We start from the raw sequence: 24,168 nt of genomic DNA, 5'->3' as shown, positions 1-24,168 counted from the left end.
GTAGTGTGACCAAGCCTTAAAAGCACAGAGATGTGTCGTTCGCGAGTCGATTCTTTGAACCGACTCTTTTATGTAAAAGCCGATCCGTGTTACTTATCGATCGAGGGTGAGTCAAAAAAGATTGTACTGATTACTGTTGTCAGGTATAAGGTAGCAGTGGAAGGGTTTATTGAGGATAATGTACCAGAAGTAATTTTTTTACGTTTCTAAATTTAGTATAGTTTCTTTTATTTGACTCACCTTTACAGATCCTGTGATGTTTCGGTATTCCTCACAGTTTAAACCGATTCACATCGGAACGTTTACTGTTTTCTATGTTTTGAGAAAACACCAAGCATTTATGAAGAATTTTATTTAGTGGTTAGCACTGTTGCCTCACAGCAAGAAGGTCCTGGGTTTGAATCCCGGGTTCGAACAGACGGGGGCCTTTCTGTGTGGAGCATGTTCTCCCCGTGCCTGTGTGGGTTTACTCCGGTTTCCTCCCACAGTCCAAAAACATGTACATTAGGTTGATTGGTAATTCTAAATTGCCCATACGAGTGTGTGTGAGTGTGTGTGGTTGTCTGTCTATATGTGGCCCTGTGGTGGACTGGTGACCTGTCCAGGGTGTACCCCTGCCTTTCACCCAATGTGTGCTGGGATAGACTCCAGCAGATCCCTGTGACCCTAATTAGGAATAAAGCGGGTATAGAAAATGGATGGATGGACATATATTAGTTATAATAAATATAATGCAAAATACAGTGCATTGAATACTTGCAGGGGAGTCATTTCCACTGGGGACAGAGGCATGCCCCCCCCCACTTTTCAAAATCCCATTATCCCTTTTTTAAAAATCTTTTATGTTTGTGAGTTTGTGTGTGAATCTTTCATCCTCTGGACCAAATAAGTACTGTATCTATTGTATTATTAATGTCCCATCCTTTTGGGTTACAGAAGTAAGGAGTACAGATGGTTATTCCTACCCTGCTATAATACAGTGTTGGAGGCATAAAAATGATCTACTTTAGGTATTTGTGCTACACAGAAAATTAACAGCAGGAATGTAAATATTTTAATTTGTTCATTAACTATTGGTGGTTGTTTATGCATGAGAGACAATTATTAAAGTAATGATCAACATTTCCATATAATTACAAATTAATGTTGCTGCTGTCTATCTGCACCTGATATTACACAATAGTGATGTAACACACACATAAAAGCTTTCTGCTGTTTCTATTCTAAACCCCTGCGGTTTGATGGATGTGTCTCTGACAGACGTCCTGTGATTTATTTTACATTTTCAGCTACAGTGGTCAGTTTGAAATAAACGTTTGTTTAACAGTGGAAATTGAGTCTCCCATTATTTACATTTTATTCACACACAAAACATTAATGGTAAGGTGAACATTTTTGACTTTATAAAATGATTCTCTCAAGTCTTGGTGATTGGCCCTTATTAAACAATAATGAAATTAAGGCATCTTTTTTATATCCATAGTTTAGTAGCCTACTAATTTTTTTGGCAGTATTTATCATTGTAATCAACTATGAATCAGTTATTTCCTGGATTGTGTATCACCGTAGTCCCTAAATGTATGTAAATGCAGGAAATGAGGAAATTTCCCCCATTTTGTGCCCCCCCCCACACTTCTCAAACCAAAGTTACACCCTTGTAATCAGGCATAACATTATGACCACCTACCTAATATTGTGTTGGTCCCCCTTTTGCTGCCAAAACAGCCCTGACCCGTCATGGCATGGACTCCACTAGATCCCTGAAGGTGTGCTGTGGGATCTGGCACCAAGATGCTAGCTGCAGATCCTTTAAGTCCTGTAAGTTGTGAGGTGGGGCCTCCATGGATCAGACTTGTTTGTCCAGCATATCCAGATTAATACTGACACACTAACGCTAACATTTTGAGTTAACTCACTCCGATTGGACTGACTTCAGAACAGGTGTTCAGCTTCAGAACATGTTTTGTTAAACTTTAACATTGACACAGTGACTTGTAGGAAACATTTATGAAGTATTTCCGACCGTAGCACCACTTAGGACCAAGAAGATACCTGTACTGGAGACTTACCTGTTTAATGTACAATACCAGACATCATTTAAGATGATTGTTTAGTATTTACTCAGTGTAAATAAATATCTCTCTATATATGAAGAGAGTTTGTTCTCTTCACTGTTCACAGACTTGTAAGAAGTGATTTATTGCATTTTATGGCACCATCTAAAGGAACAAGAATGTAAGTCCTGCTTCTTTAAAGGTAGAAAGGAAAATCAGAATCAAGTGAGCAAGAAACCAAATTTAGCCACGTGTACTAGGGTGTACTTAACTTAATTCACTGAATAACCTTTGCATATGAACACTTCAAATGGAAATCTGTGAAGAATCTGGTTTTGTTTCTGAGCATACAGTTATACTCAGAGGAGTTAATACAGGCATCTCTCTCAAAGAGGTGCAGAAAGCATTCGCAATCCTAGACGGTGTCGAGAAAAAGGATTCCTGTAGTGAAAACGGATTTAAAACGTGTCTAATATCTTTTTGTGTCGATTTCAAAGTCCCTGCTTGCATTCAGTGTACAGTACATCAATAGCAGGACTTGAGAACAATTAGGTTTTCCTAATTTAAAATTTAGATTATTCTTAAGATAGTAACAAATTAAAACCTGATAAAACACTTTACTATGCAGATGATAAAATGACACATTTATTTATTTGTGTGTGTGTGTGTGTGTGTGAGTGTCTGTCCCAGTGTTTACAGGGCACAGGTATTTTTGCATGGACAATACACAAGAATAAGGACCCTTATATAAAGACAGGGTCTGTAAACTTTTTCCTATATGAAGTGCTTAAAAATGAAAATATAAACATCACGGTAAAAGAAAATATGAAGTACTACAGCGGGACAGTTGGACTTGGTAACTCATACAGAATAACTAATGTGTGCTGGACACTCCTGTGTCCTGGGAATCAGTTTTAAACAAATGACCAGCGAGGATCTAAGCTTATTAACTTTAACAGAAACTTGCTGCTCTACAGATTCAGAGGGAAAAAAAGGTCAAATTCAGTCAATATTTCAGTATTCAGAACTAATGCTTTGGTGTGTGATGGACAATTCTGTTTTACATAATAAAAAAAACTATGAAAAAGAAATGTTACTTAGTGACTGGTCAAATATCAACACTAAAAGTTGAGCTATTGGGTTATTGTGTTGCTGTATAACATCAGTAACGTTAATGTAGACTACTGCTCAAGAGCTCATTACATTAACTTACTTAGCTAACTAAAGCGCAACTAGCCATCCAGGAAATAAGATAATGGCAGATTTATTCACATACACAATAAAATCCTTCAATGCTAAGAGCTAATATTAGATTCATATTAAAGCAAATGGCCATTATGATGACCACAGGATGTGCTGACTTCTACATTTTCACAAATATGATGTTGAATTCTTGTAAGATGAAATGGTATGTTACTGAGACAGACAGAGCAGGAATCTGAATATGAATTCTTCTGTTCTACAACGTAAAACAAATCCTGCAGGTCAGGTCACAGGCCATGGGTGGTCAGGTGGTGAGATGTGGTCAAGTGGGATGTGGGTTTCTTCCATTGTAGGCTACAGTATTTCAGGCTGTGACACTGCAGTGTTAATGCTCTACAGAACTGTTTGTGCTTGCTGCATGTAATGAAACCAAAAAGATAGACAGGCTCAAAAATAATGTGTGTGCTGTAGCTTGGTTTGCTGTGCTGTAACTGGACAACTGCTTTTCTTTTTCTTCTTTCTGTTTTTTTTCTTGAATACAAGTTAGGAGAGATGTGTAATAATGTGGGTGGAGTAGAAAGTACGATATTTCATTTCAGTGTCTGTACCGTCTGTTCCGAGATGCCTTCATCGGGCATCAAGGCAAAGTACGATATGTTACTTTTAAATGTAGTGGAGGGAAAGTAAAAAGTCTCTGAAAACTTATATATTGTACTAAAGTACCGTAACTGGAAAAAGATACTTATGTACAGTAACAAATTACATTTACTTCATTACAGCCTTCAACTGAACACAAGCAGGCCTAATACTCTCTCACTGCTCTAGAGGGTCCAGTGTTCCTGACCACTTCTGTCCATTCTGATAAGTTGCTCAAAGGCTCCTGGTTAAACACTTGACTATAAAATGTATAGTTATTAAAAGGAAATTATTACAGTCACATGTAAGGGATGAGAAATTAAAAGAAAAATGTTAATTTCTATTCTTTTATATTGCTATTAAGCTGCTTTGTGACAATGTCCACTGTTAAAAGTGGACAATGGAGAGGAGGATAGAAGGAATAAACCTAGGGCAGGTGATGGCTTTTCTGGATGGATCCACGAGGAGGGTTTAATGAAGAGCCTGAAACACATCTCTGAGTATGGTCTAAAATGGTCCTCTTCTAAATGTAAACTTTTTCACTGGGAGCCGTTAGAAGAAAGACGAAGAGTAAACACGTTTCATCAGAAATCACGACAGTCATATATTTGTGTGCGTGTCTGAAATGTGAAGTGCAGGAGAATGAACCAGATAGAAACTTGCTGGTGCTGTTCATGTGTAGTTTCTCAGATGTTTTATTATAGAAGAGACAATTTGTTACAGACCAGAACCTGAGAACCACTATGAGCAGGATAAAGTACCTTTACAAACCTTTAGGATTGTTAGAGATGTTGTGTTTGTTTATTTATTTATTTGAAAGGTTAGAGCATGAAATATCTGTTTCAGTCTATAATCTGGAAGTCAAGTTAATATTACGGATCTATTCTTCAGTACACCAGATTAAGATGGTTTGGACATGTTCAGAGGAGGGAGAGTGAGTATATCGGTAGGAGAATGTTGGACATGGAGCTGCCAGGCAGGAGGCAAAAAGGGAAGGCCAAAGAGGAGGTATATGGATGGAATAAATGAGGATATGAAGATAGTGTTGAGGATGCAGAAGATAGGGATAGGTGGAGAGAGATGATTCACTGTGGAGACCCTTGAAGGGGGAAAGCCGAAAGAAGAAGATCTATTCTTCAGCACATGAATTTCTGTTTGAGGTTGAGAAGGGAGTGAAAATGTGAGGACAGTGATTTTGTACATTGGTCAGATCCCTTTACAAATCCAGACTCCAGACTTGGCTGCTAAAATGGGTGGGGGGTGGGGGGGATTGGGGTGATGGGTGGGAGGGGTCTGGGGGGGGATAAAAAAAAAGTTTGTGATGCGTAACAGAATGCTAATACGTAGCAGAATGTATTTTCAGAATGTTAAGAACGTTCTCATAGCAACTGGATAGCACCGGATGACGTCATACCGCAACAACACACCGACGAGGATCGCAGCAAAAAAAGGACAGAGAGATAACCGTGCAGCATTTCTGCTTTTTTTAACAAAAAAGACAGACAGATTCACGGGCAATCTTTATGAAAAGTGCTGAAATGTCGACCAGCCAGAAAATGAGTGAGTAAATGAACAAAAAATGAACAAAGAACCGAAGTGAAAAGGACAAAAGTTGGCGCTTGATTTTTCTTAATGCTAAAACGGCAGTGGAAGAAGCTCAACACCGACTTCTAAAACCTCCTAAAGCTCCACTCATATTACTCATTTACTGATTTTTAACGCATTAAGGTTGAAAAAGTCCAATTCTAGACTTATTTGAATACGAAATGCGTTTATTTCAGGTGAAAAAGCCGGACACAACATCACGGAGAAGGCTGAAGCTCAGAGACTGAGGGAAAGTTTCCTCACGTCTCCCGACGGACGACTGAGTGAGTAAAAAAACTGGTCGTAACTTGTAGCAAAGATCACTTAACCACCTTTAGACGAAGCAGTAACCATCTTTACTTCAAGTCTTTTAGCCTCACATACAACCGATTAGGTTTTCTTCATTTTCAGCCCAAAAACGTCCTTCTCTCTCAGTAACTGGTGAGAGCATATTAACAGCGATAATCACACAGTGACACCTAGTGGTCATTCCAGGAAGCGTTTTCCATTGCGATAATAATATTTAGCTCAGGTCACCACAAAACTGACCTGGACGATGTGAATGTGATCAGTTCTGAAGGTACTGCAGACAGAAGCTGAAAAATTAAAATAAATCAATTGTTTATCATATAACATTCCAGAAGAAGTCTGTAAAAGCAATCACTCACTCTGATACAGGCAGGGGGCAGTGGTAGCTTGAGTGGTTAAGGCTCTGGGTCATTGACCGGAAGATTGGGATTCAAGCCCGAGCTGCCACCGTTGGGCCCTTGAGCAAGGCCCCCAACCTCCCCCTGCTCAAGGGGTGCTGCATCAAGGCTGACCCTGTGCTCTGACCCCAACCCAAAGGGTGGGATAAACGAAGAAATAATTTCACTTCAATTGTGAATTGTGATTACTTTTCTGAAGGTGAGGTGGAAACCAAGACTCAGGCTGATGCTGAGGAAAGTAGCATGAGAGAAATTAAGAGGAAGAAAAAGACCAGGAGAGGTTCACGAGGAGGAAGAAAGGAGAAAAAAGTCCAGGTCAACAAAGCAGGTATGAATATTAATATCATGTCATAATGCCAGTAATGTACCTGGAGATCTGCTGATATTAAATTAATGAGGAATTGATATGAAACATTTTATCTGTATCATTGAATACAATCTAAACATTACACCACATTTTTCAGAAGGAGCTGAACCCGAGAACAGCTCATCTGCTTTGGAAAGCACCAGTGGTAGGAAGGTCAAGAAAAGGAGGATGAGAGGGAAACGAGGTGGAAAAAAAAATAAGCTTCGGGCCAACAAAGCAGGTATAACTATTAATATCATGTCATGATGTCAGTACCTGGAGATCTGCTGATATTAAATTAATGAGGAATTGAAATAAAACATTTTGACTGTCAATTAATACGATCAAAACATTACCTCGTATTTGAAAAGAGAACAATGGTTTTTTTTTTAAATAGGAGATAAGGCTAAAACTGAGGCTCAAGCTGAAGTTGAGGCTGAAGCTAAAGCCGAAGCTGCTGTCAAAGCTGAGGCTGAAGCGGAAGCCGAGACTGCAGCAGTTGATGCTGAGGCTGTTCAGGAGGCTGAGACTGAAGCTGACGCTGCGGCTGAGGTCGAGAAGGAGGCCGAGACTGAAGCTGACGCTGAGGCTGAGGTCGAGAAGGAGGCCGAGACTGAAGCTGACGCTGAGGCTGAGGTCGAGAAGGAGGCCGAGACTGAAGCTGACGCTGAGGCTGAGGTCGAGAAGGAGGCCGAGACTGAAGCTGACGCTGAGGCTGAGGTCGAGAAGGAGGCCGAGACTGAAGCTGACGCTGAGGCTGAGGTCGAGAAGGAGGCCGAGACTGAAGCTGACGCTGAGGCTGAGGCCGAGAAGGAGGCCGAGACTGAAGCTGACGCTGCGGCTGAGGTCGAGAAGGAGGCCGAGACTGAAGCTGACGCTGAGGCTGAGGTCGAGAAGGAGGCCGAGACTGAAGCTGACGCTGAGGCTGAGGTCGAGAAGGAGGCCGAGACTGAAGCTGACGCTGAGGCTGAGGTCGAGAAGGAGGCCGAGACTGAAGCTGACGCTGAGGCTGAGGTCGAGAAGGAGGCCGAGACTGAAGCTGACGCTGAGGCTGAGGTCGAGAAGGAGGCCGAGACTGAAGCTGACGCTGAGGCTGAGGTTGAAAAGGAGGCCAAGACTGAAGCTGACGCTGAGGCTGAGGTTGAAAAGGAGGCCAAGACTGAAGCTGATGCTGAGGCTGAGAATGAGGCCGAGACTGAAGCTGATGCTGAGGTCGAGAATGAGGCCGAGACTGAAGCTGATGCTGAGGCTGAGAATGAGGCCGAGACTGAAGCTGATGCTGAGGCTGAGAATGAGGCCGAGACTGAAGCTGATGCTGAGGTCGAGAATGAGGCCGAGACTGAAGCTGATGCTGAGGCTGAGAATGAGGCCGAGACTGAAGCTGATGCTGAGGTCGAGAACGAGGCTGAGACTGAAGCTGATGCTATAGCTGAGGCTCAAGTGGAGTTTAATGCTGAAGCTGAGGCTCACGCTTTAAAAAGCAACACAGGAGATGTTGAAACCGAAAACGGCACATCTGCTGAAGAAAGCAGCAGCAGAAAAAAGGAGAAGAAGAAGAAACGAGCCAAAGAGGGACATGAGGCAGAAGAAAAAAGAAAGTCCAGGTCAACAAAGCAGGTATGAATATTAATATCATGTCATGATGCCAGTAATGTTCCTGGAGATCTGCTAATATTAAATGAATGAGGAATTGAATTAAAACATTTTATCTGTGTCAATTAATACAATCTAAACATTACATCGTACTGAAAAAGCTAATCTAGCTAATCTTTTTTTTTTTTTTTACAAGTGGATGAGGCTGAAAACGTGGTTCAGGAAAAAGCTGGGGCTGAAGCGTTAGAAAGCAAGCCAGGAGATCCTCAACCAGTTTGTTTTGTATTCTGTGAAACAACACACACACACACACACACACACACACATTTTAATAATTATTAAAAACTCAATTATTCAATAAACTTTTCATAAGGAGTGATTGTATCTGCATATTCATTGAGTTGTCTAACAGGAAGGTGGTCAGTTTTAACCTTTTTAAGGCAGCAGGACCAGGTCGGCATCTTGATGCTCACGTGCCCAATGTTGGTGCTTTTGGCGTTGCACAAGGGTCAACATGGACACCCTGACTGGTCTGCAGCTGTGAAGCCCCATACACAACAAACTGTCCTGCACTGTGTATTCTGACCCCTTTCTATCAGAACCAGCATTAACTTCTTCAGCAGTTTGAGCAACAGTAGCTCGTCTGTTGGATCGGATCACACGGGCCAGCCTTCTCTCCCCACGTGCATCAATGAGCCTCGACCGCCCATGACCCTGTCACCGGTTCACCACTGTTCCTTCCTTGAGCCACTTTTGATAGATACTGACCACTGCAGACCGGGAACACCCCACAAGAGCTGCAGTTTTGGAGATGCTCTGATCCAGTGGTCTAGCCATCGCAATTTGGTCCTTTTGGTCAAACTCTCTCAAATCCTTACACTTGTCCATTTTTCCTGCTTCTAACATCAACTTTGAGGACAAAATGTTGACTTGCTGCCTAATATATCCCACCCACTAACAGGTGCCATGATGAGGAGATACTCAGTCTTATTCACTTCACCGGTCACTACTCAGAATGCTGTTCCTGATCAGTGTATGTTCTATTAGTATCATGTTAATGAACTTGAGTCTTTGCATGAAAGTAAAAACCTCCTGTTCTAAAAAATCTGTAGGCCTATTAGTATCTTTTTAGAACACATTATCTGTAATATCAAAGCATTTATATTAGGTTACATACTCGAGAGGTAGAAATGGCAGCACTGTCAGCACGGTGCCATGATGAGATCATCAGTCTTATTCACTTCACCTGGAACTGGTCATAATGTTATGGCTGATCGGTGTTTAATACAGAATTCAGCTATATGGAATAAATATAAGTGTTAAGTTATAAAGTATCCGCCCATCTACTAAAAATGTAGAGTAAGGGCATTATATGTAATCTGACTGCTTGTATTATTCAAATGACAGTGACAAAATTAATAAATATGATTTAAACTTGGGTTAGGGTTAGTTATATAATGTTAAATGACGTCTGTGAAGATTCTTAGTCATTCAGGTATAGTTATCTGGAACTTGAGTCATATCATTCGAAGATCGATCTGACAAATGTAACATGTTAAAAACGACTCATTTGCAAACTAGCAATGGATCATAAGAATAGATTTAATAAAATATTAAATTTCCCTGTGCCTCTTTTTCTCCAAACACATTTCCTCATCATAAATAGTCAAACTGAACCTTACACTTGAATCCCCCTCTGCTTATCTATTCATATTCAGTTTTATTTAATCAGTAAAAAAAATAAATATGAAAGACATGGAGCCAGAAAAAGTTCTTTCCAAATTTCTTTAATAGATGTTTATCACTCTGATGGCCTCAGTGTTGTTTTTTATTCAGAGCAAGATTATTGTGTATTTGCTGAAATGAAATCTAAATCAAATAAATAAGGTCAATGAAACACCTTAATATGGATCATGAATGTAAATAAGTGGGAACTACATTCAGCCTCTTTCCTTCGAGCGCATGTGGCAAACGCACAGAAAACTTCAACTTGAAGGTAAAAATCATTTAAAAAAATAAAATAAAACAATATTCACAGTTCAGCAAAAGAAACCTAAATCAAACTCTGCTACTGCAGAACGCTTTTCCCTTTTAACATGTGTGATTGAACAGAAAGGATCCTAAGTGGAGCACCTTCAGCATCAACACTGCTATTAACTTTCCAGTGGGTCAAATCACACTCAAAGCTTAGTAACAAAAGGGAGGCAAACACCCCCCCCCTCCCTCCCACGCACACACACACACACAAAAACAATCAATAAAGCTACAGCAAAAAGCATAATTTATCATAAAATCAGAAACAGCTGGTTGTCTGATTGTTCACTGCACTCCGAGATGGAAAACTTGCTTAATTCCCCTCCAGGTTTCAGTGTCATCTGCAGCGTCCTGTCTTCTCCCCGTCCACACACACAGGGCCACAGTGGTCGCTAAAGGGGTCAACGTAGAACAACCACACAGTACACCTTCTAACAAACTAAAAACAAACATACAATCATTGTGTGATTTCAAAAATGAAAACAAAAACTGGCATCTAATAAAAAAAGGAGGGCACAGAGGGACAGTAAAACAGTGCATGGAGAAATGTGTGCATGTGTCCCCTCAGTGCATCGAAGGGCGAGGCTTCAGCATGCAGGGTGTCATTTCTTCCAAATGGTGTAGAATATCCACCTGAGGCAACATTATTAAGGATCATTTCTTTAAAAAATAAAATGTGCAGGAAACATGTATCTACACAACCATAGTACAGGGTTCTGTGGATGTGGTCAGATCTGTAGGACATCAAAGTGATAATTCATTCAAACATCCCGAGTCAGATTATCCTCTAAATGCTACCTATCAAAATAATTTTTGATGTACTGTCTCACCCCAAACGGTCAGTCGGTTGTCCGTACCATGTCAAATACCAGACCCTGTGTGTTTAGGGAGGTCAGAGGTTAATAGCAAAGGATACAACTCTAGGTAGGAAGGAACACACACCACTTCTTTGGAGAAATCCACCTTGCATGAAAGCCTTCTCAGCAACCCCTCATACTCACTAAGTGCCTCAGTGAGATTCACACAGTTACCCTGTAAGAAGAGAATAAAGATTCTTCAAACTTTTATATCAGCGTAAGCATTTCCATTTCCAAGCATCATAATTATAATCAAAATATCAGGAGATCTCTCATCTCAACTATAACCTCAGCAGCAGAGACAGACGCTCACCTGGGAGAAGTACTTGCCAGTAGGTCGTAGAACTTTGATGGATAGATCAAGTATGAGCCTCAGGAATTCCCACATTGACTCTGTAAAGATGCAGATTTTTCATACGTTAACCAGCTGCACAATAATTATTGTGCTGTTACAGTTTAGAAAGTTCGGAGAATCTTTTAATTCTCTTTTTAATTCTGAACAGGGTTATACACAGGCATAAATATGCACACAAACCCTCCTCAGGTGCTGTAGAAATGGGGATTGCAGTTAGGTCATTGATGACATAATCAAATGTCCTTCCCTCTTCTACAAACTTCTTAAGTATTGGAACACAGTCCTCTACCAAAACCTGTGGGAAATAAAATAAAGGAGGTACATGTATAAGCTTAGACACTAATGATAAGTCAGGGTTGATAGATAGATAGATAGAGATAGATAGATAGATAGATAGATAGATAGATAGATAGATAGATAGATAGATAGATAGATAGATAGATAGATAGATAATACACTGTATAGCCAAATGTTTTGGGACACCCCTCCAAATTATTGAATTCAGGTGTTGTTTTTCAGGGGTTGGACTCGGCCCATTAGTTCCACTGAAAGGAACTCTTAATGCTTCAGCTTCATACCAAGACATTTTGGACAATTTCATGCTTCCAACTTTGTGGGAACAGTTTTGGGGATGGCCCCTTTGGGATGGCCAGTCAAGTTCCTCCACACCAAACTCACTCATCCATGTCTTTATGGACCTTGCTTTGGTCACTGGTGTGCAGTCATGTTGGAACAGGAAGGGGTCATCCCCAAACTGTTCCCACAAAGAGCATGAAATTGTCCAAAATGTCTTGGTATGAAGCTGAAGCATTAAGAGTTCCTATCACTGGAACTAAGGGGCCGAGCCCAACCCCTGAAAAACATCGGATTTGGAGGGGTGTCCCAAAACTATACAGTGTATGTAGAGTGAGTGAGTGATTTACAAAGGAATGTGTTTCATGGTGTAAATGTACTGTAACACACATGCAGAAAGATGTCTGTGTATTACATTACACTACAATGAAAATATTCTACAAACATCTCTTGTGTCCTTACTTCATAACAATCCCCTTTCAAGTTATCCAGAACATTCCCACAAGTCTTCCTCATGTGCGTCCGGCATGCGTCAATCACCATCTGGTCTATGTGCAGTCGAAATTAAGGAAATAAAACCTCTTAACCGCACAGTTTTTAATTTCCCCAAATGACCTGTTTTTGTAAAATAATTTTTTTTTTTCATTTAGATCTTAATAGAAGGGTATTTTAAGAACGTATCCTCAAAAAGCTTTCAACAGGAATAATGTAAAATCATTATTTGAAACATCCTATGAGCTGGTGTGTCCATACTTCAGATTTTTTCCTAACCTTATAGAAAATAAAACTTTTTTTTCCAATGACAATCTTTAAGTATGCTTAAAATAAAGATAGGTTTAAAGGATATTTCCACCATGGTGATCATCTTTGGTTTGAGCTTGACTGCTTCACAAAGGATGCCTCCATCTCCTCCACCCAGGATCAGAATCTCTTTCCCAGCATAATGCTCTCTGCCATTGCCCATGATGGCCTGTGTGTAGGGCAAATCGCTTTCTGCTAAATCTACAAAAAAAAATCATACACAAACCACACGTGTTCATATATGTGTAATATATATATATATATATATAATGTACATATTGTTAATTTATAGATTATGCCTAGTCTGTCTACCTATCTATCTATCTATCTATCTATCTATCTGTCTATGTGTCTGTCTGTCTATGTGTCTGTCTGTCTATGTGTCTGTCTGTCTATGTGTCTGTCTGTCTGTCTATGTGTCTGTCTAGGCAAAAGGTCATTACGAAAGCCGCAAAAACAGTGTGGTATGCGCAACCTACTAACGTCCCCGTTGAGGATGAGGATATTTCCAAACTGCTGAGAGTGCAGGATTTTGATGTTTTGGTAAGCAGAGTCTTTATCAAACACGACTTCATCGATATCGTATTCTACGAGCCTGCCATCAGCTGTCGGCCAGTACCGGTCCACCTCTCCCCCTCGCTGCAGCGCAGGGAGCCTGGCATTAAAACAACACACATGCAAACACACAAATTTCTACACATTTATATTCACTAGTAATACAGGACATAAATAGTAGAGATGCAGAATACAGATAAACCACGGACTGTATCAAGAAGAGATGCATGTTCTAGGCTGCCATATATGAAGACCAGTGTATTTTAGTGCAGTGCAATTTGTCTAAAAGCTTCCATCTTCATTATTAAGGGTAAAGAGCAGCTATCAGTCAGATCCAGCCTGACTCAGCAAAGGTGACGTTCACTTGCTATTTTCCTTCACCAGCAATGTTGATTATATGACCAAGGGTATGTGCATGTTTCACTGGTTGTGTTGGTTGTGATGCTATTGTAAGCATAGGGGGTTGTCGAATTTTTAAAAATAAATCTGTCCTGGTGAAGATTTTTAAATAACACTCCTCTCCAGAGGCTGTTATACACACACACACACACACACACACACACACACACACGCATATAAAATTCTGCACACACAGTTTATTTATATTCACTCAGCAAAATAGTAATACAGGACATAAATAGCAGAGATGCAGAATACAGAGCATTGTCCTAAAGATAAAACCTGGACTGTTCATTTTATAAGCCAAGGAATGTGCATGATTCATGGATGTGTACATGAACTGGATGTGATGATACTGTAAATATAGGGGGTAGGACAGGTTTTAGAGGATCTCATTGCTCTGTCTCTTATCTTTGTGTTTTTAATAATATTTGAATAATAATATTACGTGTTCCTCTCTAACATTCCTCTCTAGAGGCTGGCACACACACACAGTCTGCATTTTGGGATGTACATTTAGAATTATGAACACAAATGTCTCAGATTCTCACCTCTTCACCCTCTGGATAGTTCCCTGTAGCAGGGTGTTCAGCTTCTTCTCCAGTGCATTCAGTAGCTGCAGAAAAATATCAGAGTTCATTTAAATAAAACAAATAAATAAACGAAGCTAAACTTCATAAAATACTATTACAGTGCCTTGCAAAAATATTCACCCCCCCGTTGGCATTTTTCATGTTTTGTTACCTCACAACCTGGAAATAAACTGGATTGTCTGAAGGTTTGCATCATTTCATTTACAGAACATGCCTACAACTTTGAAGATGTGATTTTTTTTTTTTTTTGTGAAGCAAACAACAAATAGGACAAAATAACAGAAAACTTCAGCGTGCATAACTATTCACCCCCCTAAAGTCAGTACTTTGTAGAGCCACCTTTTGCGGCAATTACAGCTGCAAGTCGCTTTGGATAAGTCTCTATGAGCTTGCCCATTCCTCAAGGCAAAACTGCTCCAGCTCCTTCATGTTGGATGGTTTCCGCTTGTGAACAGCAATCTTCAAGTCTGAACACAGATTGGATTGAGGTCTGGGCTTTGACAAGGCCATTCCAGCACATTTAAATGTTTCCCCTTAAACCACTCGAGTGTTGCTTTAGCAGTATGCTTCGGGTTATTGTCCTGCTGGAAGGTGAACCTCCGTCCCAGTCTCAAATCACAGGCAGACTGAAACAGATTTTGCTCAAGAATATCCCTGTATTTAGCACCATCTATCTTTCCCTCGACTCGGATCAGTTTCCCAGTCCTTGCTGCTGAAAAACATCCCCACAGCATGATGCTGCCACCACCATGTTTCACTGTGGGGATGATGTTCTTGGGGTGATGGGATGTGTTGGGTTTGCGCCAGACATAGCGTTTTCCTTTTAGTCTCATCTGACCAGAGCACCTTCTCCATACATTTGGGGAGTCACCCACATGTCTTTTGACAAACTCAAAACGTGCCTTCTTATTTTTAACACTAAGTAATGGCTTTTTTCTGGCCACTCTTCCATTAAGCCCAGCTCTATGGAGTGTACGGCTTATTGTGATCCCATGCACAGGTACACCAGTCTCTGCTGTGGAACTCTGCTGCTCCTTCAGGGTTACCTTTGGTCTCTGTGCTGCCTCTCTGATTAATGCCCTCCTTGCCTGGTCTGTGAGTTTTGGTGGGCGGCCCTCTCTTGGCAGGTTTGTTGTGGTACCATGTTCTTTCCATTTGAAGATGATGGATTTGATGGTGCTCCGGGGGATCATCAAACATTTGGATATTTTTTTTATAACCAACCCTGACTTGTACTTCTCAACAACTTTGTCCCTGACTTGTTTGGAGAGCTCCTTGGTCTTCATGGTGCGATGCCTTTTGCTTAGTGGTATTGCAGCCTCTGGGGCCTTTCAGAAAAGGTGTGTTTATACTGACAGATCATGTGACACTTAGATTGCACACAGGTGGACTTCATTTCACTAATTATGTGACTTTGGAAGGTAATTGGTTGCACTAGAAATTTTGAGGGGCTTCATAGCAAAGGGGGTGAAAACATATGCACATGCCAATTTTCAGATTTTAAATTTTTAAAAATTCTTTTTTATATATATTTTTCTCATTTCACTTCACCAACTTAGAGTATTTTGTGCAGATCCATCACATAAAATTCAGATTAAAAAAACATTTAAATTACAGGTTATAATGTAACAAAACATGAAAAATGCCAAGGGGGGTGAATACTTTTGCAAGGCACTGTAGATAAACTGAAGGATCACTTTAAACTGCTTAAAAGCACAAGAAAAGTACATAGTACTAGTTTATGAGAATGGCCATGAGTGCTTTTGCTGTCCTGTTTGTCTTTGTAACAAGGTCTCATGAGCCTTACAGCTTCCGTATTAGCGTATTAGCATCGGTGTGCCGAGAGCATTGATATTTTGCATGCTTGGCTCATATAAATCCGCCATTCCCTGGACGCTTTACTTAAGCAACTTAAGCATCACACTCTGGAGACAGCAGCGTCTGTTATGGCAACGCAAGCTTACTCACATTGTCCACTTGTGCTAAATCATCTCCTTCACAACACTGCAGGTCAAAAGTCACCAGACCATGAGAGTGCAGTCTCAGGATAGCAAGCCTGGTCAAGGGCAAAAGAGCAAATTAAACAATTATATTCATGCAGATTATATGTCTATAAATTGTGAGTAACCAAAACAATGTCAGAAAAAAAAGAAAGAGAATCATATTGTGTAAATAGCAAGATTTCTTTTTCTGCTGGAAAATTCACTGTACTTTTATAATAACATGCAGAGCTAAGAACTGTGTTTTTTTTTTTCATACTGGAGAAACAAAGAATGTAAGGTGAATAACACATTTATTACACATCCCTAAGATGTGAGACCTGAGGAGATTACACAAGGCTTCATTAGATGTTTACCTTCCTTGTACTTTGTCACTTCACCACAGGGAACATGAAAATAGTTTATGCAAGTGGTCTATTTTTAAACCTTTAGACTTTTATGTGTTACTGTTAAAGTAAACAGCTTTCTGATCATGTGATGTTATGTTGTAAATCCCAGACTCATCTGGGACTCAATCCAGCACATCAAATCCAGCACATCAAATCCAGCACATCAAATCCAACACATCAAATCCAGCACATCAAATCCAGCACATCAAATCCAACACATCAAATCCAGCACATCAAATCCAGCACATCAAATCCAGCACATCAAATCCAGCACATCAAATCCAGCACATCAAATCCAGCACATCAAATCCAACACATCAAATCCAACACATCAAATCCAGCACATCAAATCCAGCACATCAAATCCAACACATCAAATCCAGCACATCAAATCCAGCACATCAAATCCAGCACATCAAATCCAGCACATCAAATCCAGCACATCAAATCCAGCACATCAAATCCAGCACATCAAATCCAGCACATCAAATCCAACACATCAAATCCAGCACATCAAATCCAGCACATCAAATCCAGCACATCAAATCCAGCACATCAAATCCAACACATCAAATCCAGCACATCAAATCCAACACATCAAATCCAACACATCAAATCCAACACATCAAATCCAGCACATCAAATCCAACACATTGATGCACTGATTGCTAGCTTTGTGGCAGCTACATGTGTTTTTCACTCCTAAACACACATCTTTCGCATATCTTGGGACATGACAGCAACAGAAACTGTTAGTATACTGTTCTGCTCAAATCGCTTTGTCTTGTATGTGGCCTTTGTTTTTGCCATAAATACATGAGCAGAATGTTTTTTATTTAATACTGAATACTGTTTTATTTTTTACTCATCACCAATTTACGTGGCCAATATACTCAACATCTAATAGCTTTGTTGCTGTGCCAAGTACAATCAGTACAGATAAGTAGAGACCTTTCTCCACACTGACCCAGCCCTGAGAAAACACCAGATGTTGACCGCATGAAACAGATATTTTTTTCCCCAAATAATGTTTACAATTTTAATGGAGGGTTAAGTTCCTTGTCCCAAATAAAATGTAGTCTGTCACAGGCCTGCTTCATACCAGATAAGGTCAACACAAAGCTGTCAGCTGTGTTTACTACGAGCCACACACACAAACCGGAAGTGTGCGCCAAAGCCCTTAAGCCAAATACACAAAGGCCCTAAAGTGGCCCTGTGCCCATCTAAACACGGCCCATTGTCGGCCAGAGGATGCACTTAACTGCCCAATCGTTGGTTATCCCAAAGGTCTGTACATAAAAGCACACCTAGCATTTTCAAATTCCAGGGGGCATTTATACTTTCAGACAAGGCTGCACTGGTCATTTTTTCTGGTCAGCTACAGAAATAAAATGCAAACCCTCTATGGTATGACATAGCTGAAGGTATTTCAATTCATCACTAAGAAATAAAAATAGGAGTTTTGGTGTCACATAGACATTTAATCAGTTTGACCATTAAAACCAGTTTATCTGATGTTTTTAAATCTACTTAACCCTAATAATAGGTTATCATACGATGGGGAAAACTGGTCCAACTTTTTTTATTGCACTGCTTTGAGAATATAAGTCAAAACTGATACCTTTATATGTTAATGCCCAATGATTGTATTTATCAGTCCTTTTATCCTACCAGCAGATGCCCAGGTTGTTGCTTTAAACTTGTGGAAATACAGGCCTTTTTAAAATCGCTGGCTTCATACAGCACTGCCAACAGAAAAGGGGTACCAGGTGCTTCATTGGTCTACTGATATTTGCTTCTGGCTGGTCTTCTGGATCATGGTACTGAGCATCCGTCCACTGGTTTCCTAGAGATTTAATAAACCTGATGGTTGCCAACAAAGCATCTGCCCCTCAACACACTGGAAATGGTGAAATCTTTCATGAGCTTCTTTCTTAACTCTTACAACCAAAAGTATAACTTGGTATTATTGATGTGGATGAGAGAGTGAAGACAAAGATCAAATCTGTACAGTTGCCCAAATGGTGGAATAAACCATTCCTAACTTCCCAAAAAGAGTTGTGCTGCTCCTTTAGATTATACCCTGAAGTCCCACTCTGCCAATTAGCATGCTTATAACCATCAATCCTTTACTTAACTAAAAGTCCCATAGCAAACCAGGTTGATTTGCAACTGCAGTGAGGTGTGATTACCTGCCATTCTTGCCCATAAATGTGGCCAAGTATCCATGTCCCTCTGTGTCATGAACAGTTTCTGTCATTTCCTGCTCTTGAAATATAGACTGCAGGCCACGAATAGTTGCAGAATGGTCAGCTGGAACGAGAGAAGGCAAGCAGATGGAGGATATGCTGACAAAGTGGTAATCAGCCTTACTATTGTATGACCTCTACCTCAGGAAAGAGAATTAGTGCTTCTGTCTTATTGACCCTGGGACAGCAAATCCATTGACCGAGCTTACAGAGCACAAATTACTCAGACACATTACATACTAAAATCAAGATTTACTATTGTGGCAGACAAACTCATCTTGTGAGCTGTCGTTGATACTACATATCACACTGACTTTACAAAACAATTAATGAAAGAGAGGTTAAAACACAAAAGATGATTATTCTTAGGTTATTTTAATTGGTCAAAACGACAAATTCTGGTGTACATTTTTGTGTGTAATATTAAACAACAGGTTCATCACATAAGATGATGTAGTTTGTCACACAGATGCTCCATGATTACAACCTTTGTGGTCCGTTCTTGTGGTTGCACGAGGCAAATAAGGCTTACTCTGGAATGAAATCACGCATCAATACACAAACATAGGAAATGAAATTTCAATACATTTTAAATAAATTCTCAGGAACATTAGTGCTTTTCCTGCATTATAGGTTTTCTTAAAAAACTGACTACCTTTTGTTTATATGTTGTAGGTGGGTCTTGTGTAGAACTCTTTAGAAATCCATTTTTGGGGGGAATAAGGAAAAAGAACACACTTTCCTGGAACCGACTGACCCACCAGTTAAACCATTAAACTTCTCTGTGCTGGGAGTGGATTGTCTTACTCATTCTTATATTTATTCTTTTTTATTATAAATACATTAAAATGTTTACGTGAGCCAAACAGAATTTTTCAATCCATTTTTGAAACAATTAAGGGCTTGTTTTATTACTGCTTTATTAAAAATGTATGATTGATTTTTAAATATTGAATTAGGCAGCAGAGGTCACCATGAGGTTTTTTGGTCAGAAAGTGATAGTTTTGCTGTTTCTGTAAGCTACAAACTCCGTTGCCAGTTGAAGCAAAGCAAAACATGCAATAATTTAAGATGTTTTATACATTGTTGTTTCTGCGATTCACAATATCTGATGGATAGTTCACACTGTTCAAGGAAACAGCAGTTGCAAGTTAAGATTCAAGAAAAATAAACCAGTTGCCTCAGACGCCTTTGTCTACCTATTTAAAATGTTTTCATTTTTCATTTTAAAAACTTTCTTTGTGGCTATATTTACTACATAAAAAAAGTGATTTTTTTTCATTTTATTAACTAAATTATTTTTCCAAACTACTCAGAACTCCTACTTCTATGTTTACATTCTGGATAGATACACTATATTGCCAAAAGTTTTGGGACACCCCTCCAAATCATTGAGTTCAGGTGTTGTTTTTCAGGGGTTGGACTCGGCCCCTTAGTTCCAGTGAAAGGAACTCTTAATGCTTCAGCTTCATACCAAGACATTTTGACAATTTCATGCTCTCATCCTTGTTGAACTTGACTGGCCTGAGTCCTGACCTCAACCCCTATAGAACACCTTTCGGATGAATTAGAGCAGAAACTGTGAGTCAGGCCAAAACTGGGATGTCTGCCTTTACATGCACATGAATGTAATATGGAGTTGTCCCAGCCTTTGCAGCTATAACAGCTTCAACTCTTCTGGGAAGGCTTTCCACAAGGTTTAGGAGTGTGTTTATGGGAATATTTGACCATTCCTCTAGAAGCACATTTGTGAAGCGCACTGATGCTAGACGCAAAGGTCAAGCTCGCAGTCTCCGCGCTAATTCATCCCAAAGGTGTTCTATAGGGTTGAGGTCAGGACTCGCTCACCATACTCAGAGTCATTCATGTCTTTATGGACCTTGCTTTGGTCACTGGTGTACAGTCATGTTGGAACAGGAGGGGGTCATCCCCAAACTCTTAGCACAAAGAGCATGAAATTGTCCAAAATGTCTTGGTATGAAGCTGAAGCATTAAGAGTTCCTTTCACTGGAACTAAGGGGCCGAGCCCAAACCCTGAAACACAACACCTGAACTCAATGATTTGGAGGGGTGTCCCAAAACTTTTGGCAATATAGTGTATATTAGTAGTATTTTGAATAGTTGGCTTGACTCCATTTTGTAAATACACAAACAATTCATTTTCTTGGTGGAAATAGTATTATTTTTAACTCTATTCTTCTCAACTGTAATTGTATTCAGAAATGCTTCCTTCCACGTGAAACACATTTTACTATTCAAAGGATCATGAGCATTCAGGAAAAAATGCAAATTAAAGTTCTGAAGTCATCAAGTGACTCCAGAGCCTTTTAGACCATAGACTGTGACTGGGTTTTGTTTGAGTTGAGTGGTCAACACTGGTCACTTGGATGAGTCTGAAGCAGTACATCACTGCTCTAAAAGGCCACTTAGCTATCTAGGTACATTATTATTATTATTATTATTATTATAAGGAAAAAAAAGTTAAAGCACAAAACAATTAGTCGTGAATATTTGTTATTTTTAAGACAAACGCTGTTCCAGCTGCAGCAGATTGGGTGATGAATGATTTAGTAGTGTGTTATGTGTACGTGCCAAGCTCCCTGTAGCACAAAGAAACGGAGATTAAAACAGATTAACACTGATGCACCGACTGACCGGATAAATCCCGGAGATTTTACAGTGTCCAGTGACTTTATGAGCGTTACCTGATATGTGAGCATGTCGCGTACAGGTGCTTAATATAGCGATTATACCTAAAAATACACTGCTGCTAGCCAGCACGCTAGCCACTGGACAGTCTGACTGAACAGTTAAGCGAACAACAAATTAGCAAAGAAACCTCAATTTACAAAAGGTATAAATGAGCTAGTTAGTCTTGTTTTGCTGTGTGTGTGTGTGTGTGTGTGTGAGAGAAAGAAGTTCACTAAGCGCACGATGAGAAGAGAGCTAGCTTTAGCGCACATGCTACATCCTTAAGGTCAACCATCCTGCGGTCCGAAAAGCGCTAGGTTTAAAGCGTTTCGATCAAAATGCTTTTCAGAAATATTAGGGGTTCATTTCGTCGTTATAAACAACAAGCAGTCGCTGCTGCTGAACATTAATCATGCAATAAACCGGCAGCGCGAGGGGAGAAGAGGCCCGTGTTTGTGCTGCGGACACCCGAGCTCCTCCTCCTCCCCCTCATTCATTTCACCTCACATCGCCGCTTACCTGGTGCAGAGAGCTTGAAGTCGAGGGTGTAATGTCGCACTGCCATGATGGGACAGGGCCGTCTGCCATGCCTGGAGAAGGCGGCCGGTGTGAAAAGGGATGAGTGTGTAGCGGTACTTAAAGACGAGCAGGAGGTGAAAAGTGGAGCTGTGGTGATCTCCGCACTGCTGCTAGGGAAGTAGGCGGAGGGCAGATCTCTCTACACGCTGCGGGGCAGGAGGTGGGGAGGAGGAGTGTGGTGGTGTCATCTACAACCCTGCATGCGGCACAGTGTTGATGTCCCACAGCGCTAGGTTTGATAACACTCTGTGATAGTGACGGTGTGCAGTTTGACCTGTGGTCTCTTCGGATTTTCTTCCACCTCCCAAAACATACGCGGTAGATGTGAATGAATGAATTCATTGATCTTGATCATGATAAGCAGTGGATTCAGAGTCTACACGGGGAATACTGGGTGATGGGAATGCACCATGCCTGGGATGCCAGTCCATTACATGGTGCCATGTATAGACACATTCATACCTGGCATCAACATGCAACCTGGGTAAGATGAACATAAGCAGGCAGAGCTAAGTACAGGTGTGAACAAACTCAAATGCATGGTGGTATTGTGCTTGATTACTCGAAGCATGTTCCGTGATGGTCTAGGATGCATATGGCCACATTAGATTTGTAATGTTGGGCAGCACGGTGGCTTAGTGGTTAGCACTGTTGCCTCACAGTAAGGTCCTGGGTTTGCATGTTCTCCCCGTGCCTGCGTGGGTTTACTCCGGGTACTCCAGTTTCCTCCCACAGTCCAAAAACATGTACATTAGGTTGATTGGTAAATCTAAATTGCCCATAGGAGTGAGCGTGAGTGTGTGTGTGTGAGTGTGTGTGGTTGACTGTCTATATGTGTGGCCCTGTGATGGACTGGTGACCTGTCCAGGGTGTACCCCCGCCTTTCACCCAATGTGTGCTGGGATAGGCTCCAGCAGATCCCCATGACCCTAATTAGGAATAAAGCGGGTATAGAAAATAGATGGATGGATAGATTTGTAATGCGCCACAATGTGTCCTGGACATTAACAAAAGACCACATTATGAGGCCTGCAGATCCCCAGACATTGATTTGGGTTTCTTGTGAGGTCTCTGATTATCCATTGGTTTAATGTTGGGGTAAATGTGCCCATTTCCTATCTTAAATTTAAATTATTTATAGAACTTGGAAAATGATGAATTGTAAATAGATGTATAGTTTGTCCCAGATTCATGGGCAGGAACAATTCCTTCTCTGAGATCATTTTTTGATGTATTTTCTTCTTGTGTACATTGGTTTTTGGTTAGGAGCAGATAACACTTAATAAGTAATGTATAATAATGTAATATAATTTTTCATACGTTACCTGCATGAAATAGGATATAAATATTATAAATACATATAAATGTAAAATATTATGTAGCTCTGTTCTCTCTGATGGCCGAATGGAGCCATGCAGTCAAGACTTATTGATGCATAAAGCCTAGGCTAAGCCTGACTGGTCCAATCCAAAAGAAGAGCTACTGGTTTTGACATGGGTGATGTATACTCATCTACATTTTTCCTTAAGATAAGATGACACAATCCTGTCATTCCACACTACAAAGGTGGTCAGGGAAAATCAGTAAATAATGCTGTGTAAAATTTCACTGATAACAGACCTTGATAATTATACAGACACACACACACACACACACACAAACACAAAACAAAACAAAATTGCCCTTGGCTGAGGGCATAACCTGAAACTCTTTACCCTATAGGTGTTTTTCCAAAATACCTTTTACATTCTCATATATCAGCACATCCCCCATGATTCTTATTAATCCATCTGTTTCAGCCATTGTGCATCTTGACATCCAACAACCGTACTTCTTCTTATCACTTACTGCATCTATAAACAGTCATTCGCTCACTTTTAAATGAAAAGGACAGCAGCTTGTTACTGTGAAATATCCAAAAATGTTAAATAAATTTGTTCTAAAATTGTCAAATAAATGTAACCTCATAG

General features: G+C 40.3%; 2 protein-coding genes across 2 annotated transcripts; one reads left to right on the top strand and one right to left on the bottom strand.

The window, feature by feature from the left end:
• Nucleotides 1–5,590: 5,590 nt before the first annotated feature.
• LOC131369434 (uncharacterized abhydrolase domain-containing protein DDB_G0269086-like) lies at nucleotides 5,591–8,447 on the top strand. The gene is made up of 5 exons (XM_058416073.1): nucleotides 5,591–5,761; nucleotides 6,384–6,512; nucleotides 6,649–6,771; nucleotides 6,928–8,147; nucleotides 8,320–8,447. The coding sequence occupies exons 2-5, from the start codon at nucleotides 6,428–6,430 to the stop codon at nucleotides 8,368–8,370; spliced, it is 1,479 nt and encodes a 492-aa protein (XP_058272056.1). The 5' UTR covers nucleotides 5,591–5,761; nucleotides 6,384–6,427; the 3' UTR covers nucleotides 8,371–8,447.
• A 1,452-nt stretch (nucleotides 8,448–9,899) lies between these two features.
• On the bottom strand, nucleotides 9,900–22,352 carry sms (spermine synthase). Its single transcript, XM_058416304.1, has 11 exons — nucleotides 22,139–22,352; nucleotides 18,872–18,992; nucleotides 16,259–16,346; nucleotides 14,249–14,313; nucleotides 13,223–13,398; nucleotides 12,790–12,944; nucleotides 12,405–12,494; nucleotides 11,550–11,664; nucleotides 11,328–11,407; nucleotides 11,074–11,189; nucleotides 9,900–10,790 (listed from the first exon to the last, which is right to left on the bottom strand). The coding sequence occupies exons 1-11, from the start codon at nucleotides 22,182–22,184 to the stop codon at nucleotides 10,760–10,762; spliced, it is 1,083 nt and encodes a 360-aa protein (XP_058272287.1). The 5' UTR covers nucleotides 22,185–22,352; the 3' UTR covers nucleotides 9,900–10,759.
• Nucleotides 22,353–24,168: the final 1,816 nt, after the last annotated feature.

This window comes from Hemibagrus wyckioides, linkage group LG18 (assembly GCF_019097595.1).
Source record: "Hemibagrus wyckioides isolate EC202008001 linkage group LG18, SWU_Hwy_1.0, whole genome shotgun sequence".
Taxonomy (NCBI): Eukaryota; Metazoa; Chordata; class Actinopteri; order Siluriformes; family Bagridae; genus Hemibagrus; species Hemibagrus wyckioides.
The sequence above is the reverse complement of the archived record's forward strand: the minus strand, read 5'-3'. Positions and strand labels throughout refer to the sequence as shown.

Coding starts and splice junctions, on each gene's coding strand:
- sms (XM_058416304.1), bottom strand. CDS start 22,184: ATGGCAGTGCGACATTACACCCTCGACTTCAAGCTCTCTGCACCAG. Junction 11,665..12,404: donor TGAAAGGGGATTGTTATGAA/GTAAGGACACAA, acceptor TATTTCCCACAG/GTTTTGGTAGAGGACTGTGT. Junction 10,791..11,073: donor GTTCCTTCCTACCTAGAGTT/GTATCCTTTGCT, acceptor ATGTTGCCTCAG/GTGGATATTCTACACCATTT.
- LOC131369434 (XM_058416073.1), top strand. CDS start 6,428: ATGAGAGAAATTAAGAGGAAGAAAAAGACCAGGAGAGGTTCACGAGGA. Junction 6,513..6,648: donor AGTCCAGGTCAACAAAGCAG/GTATGAATATTA, acceptor CACATTTTTCAG/AAGGAGCTGAACCCGAGAAC. Junction 6,772..6,927: donor GCTTCGGGCCAACAAAGCAG/GTATAACTATTA, acceptor TTTTTTAAATAG/GAGATAAGGCTAAAACTGAG.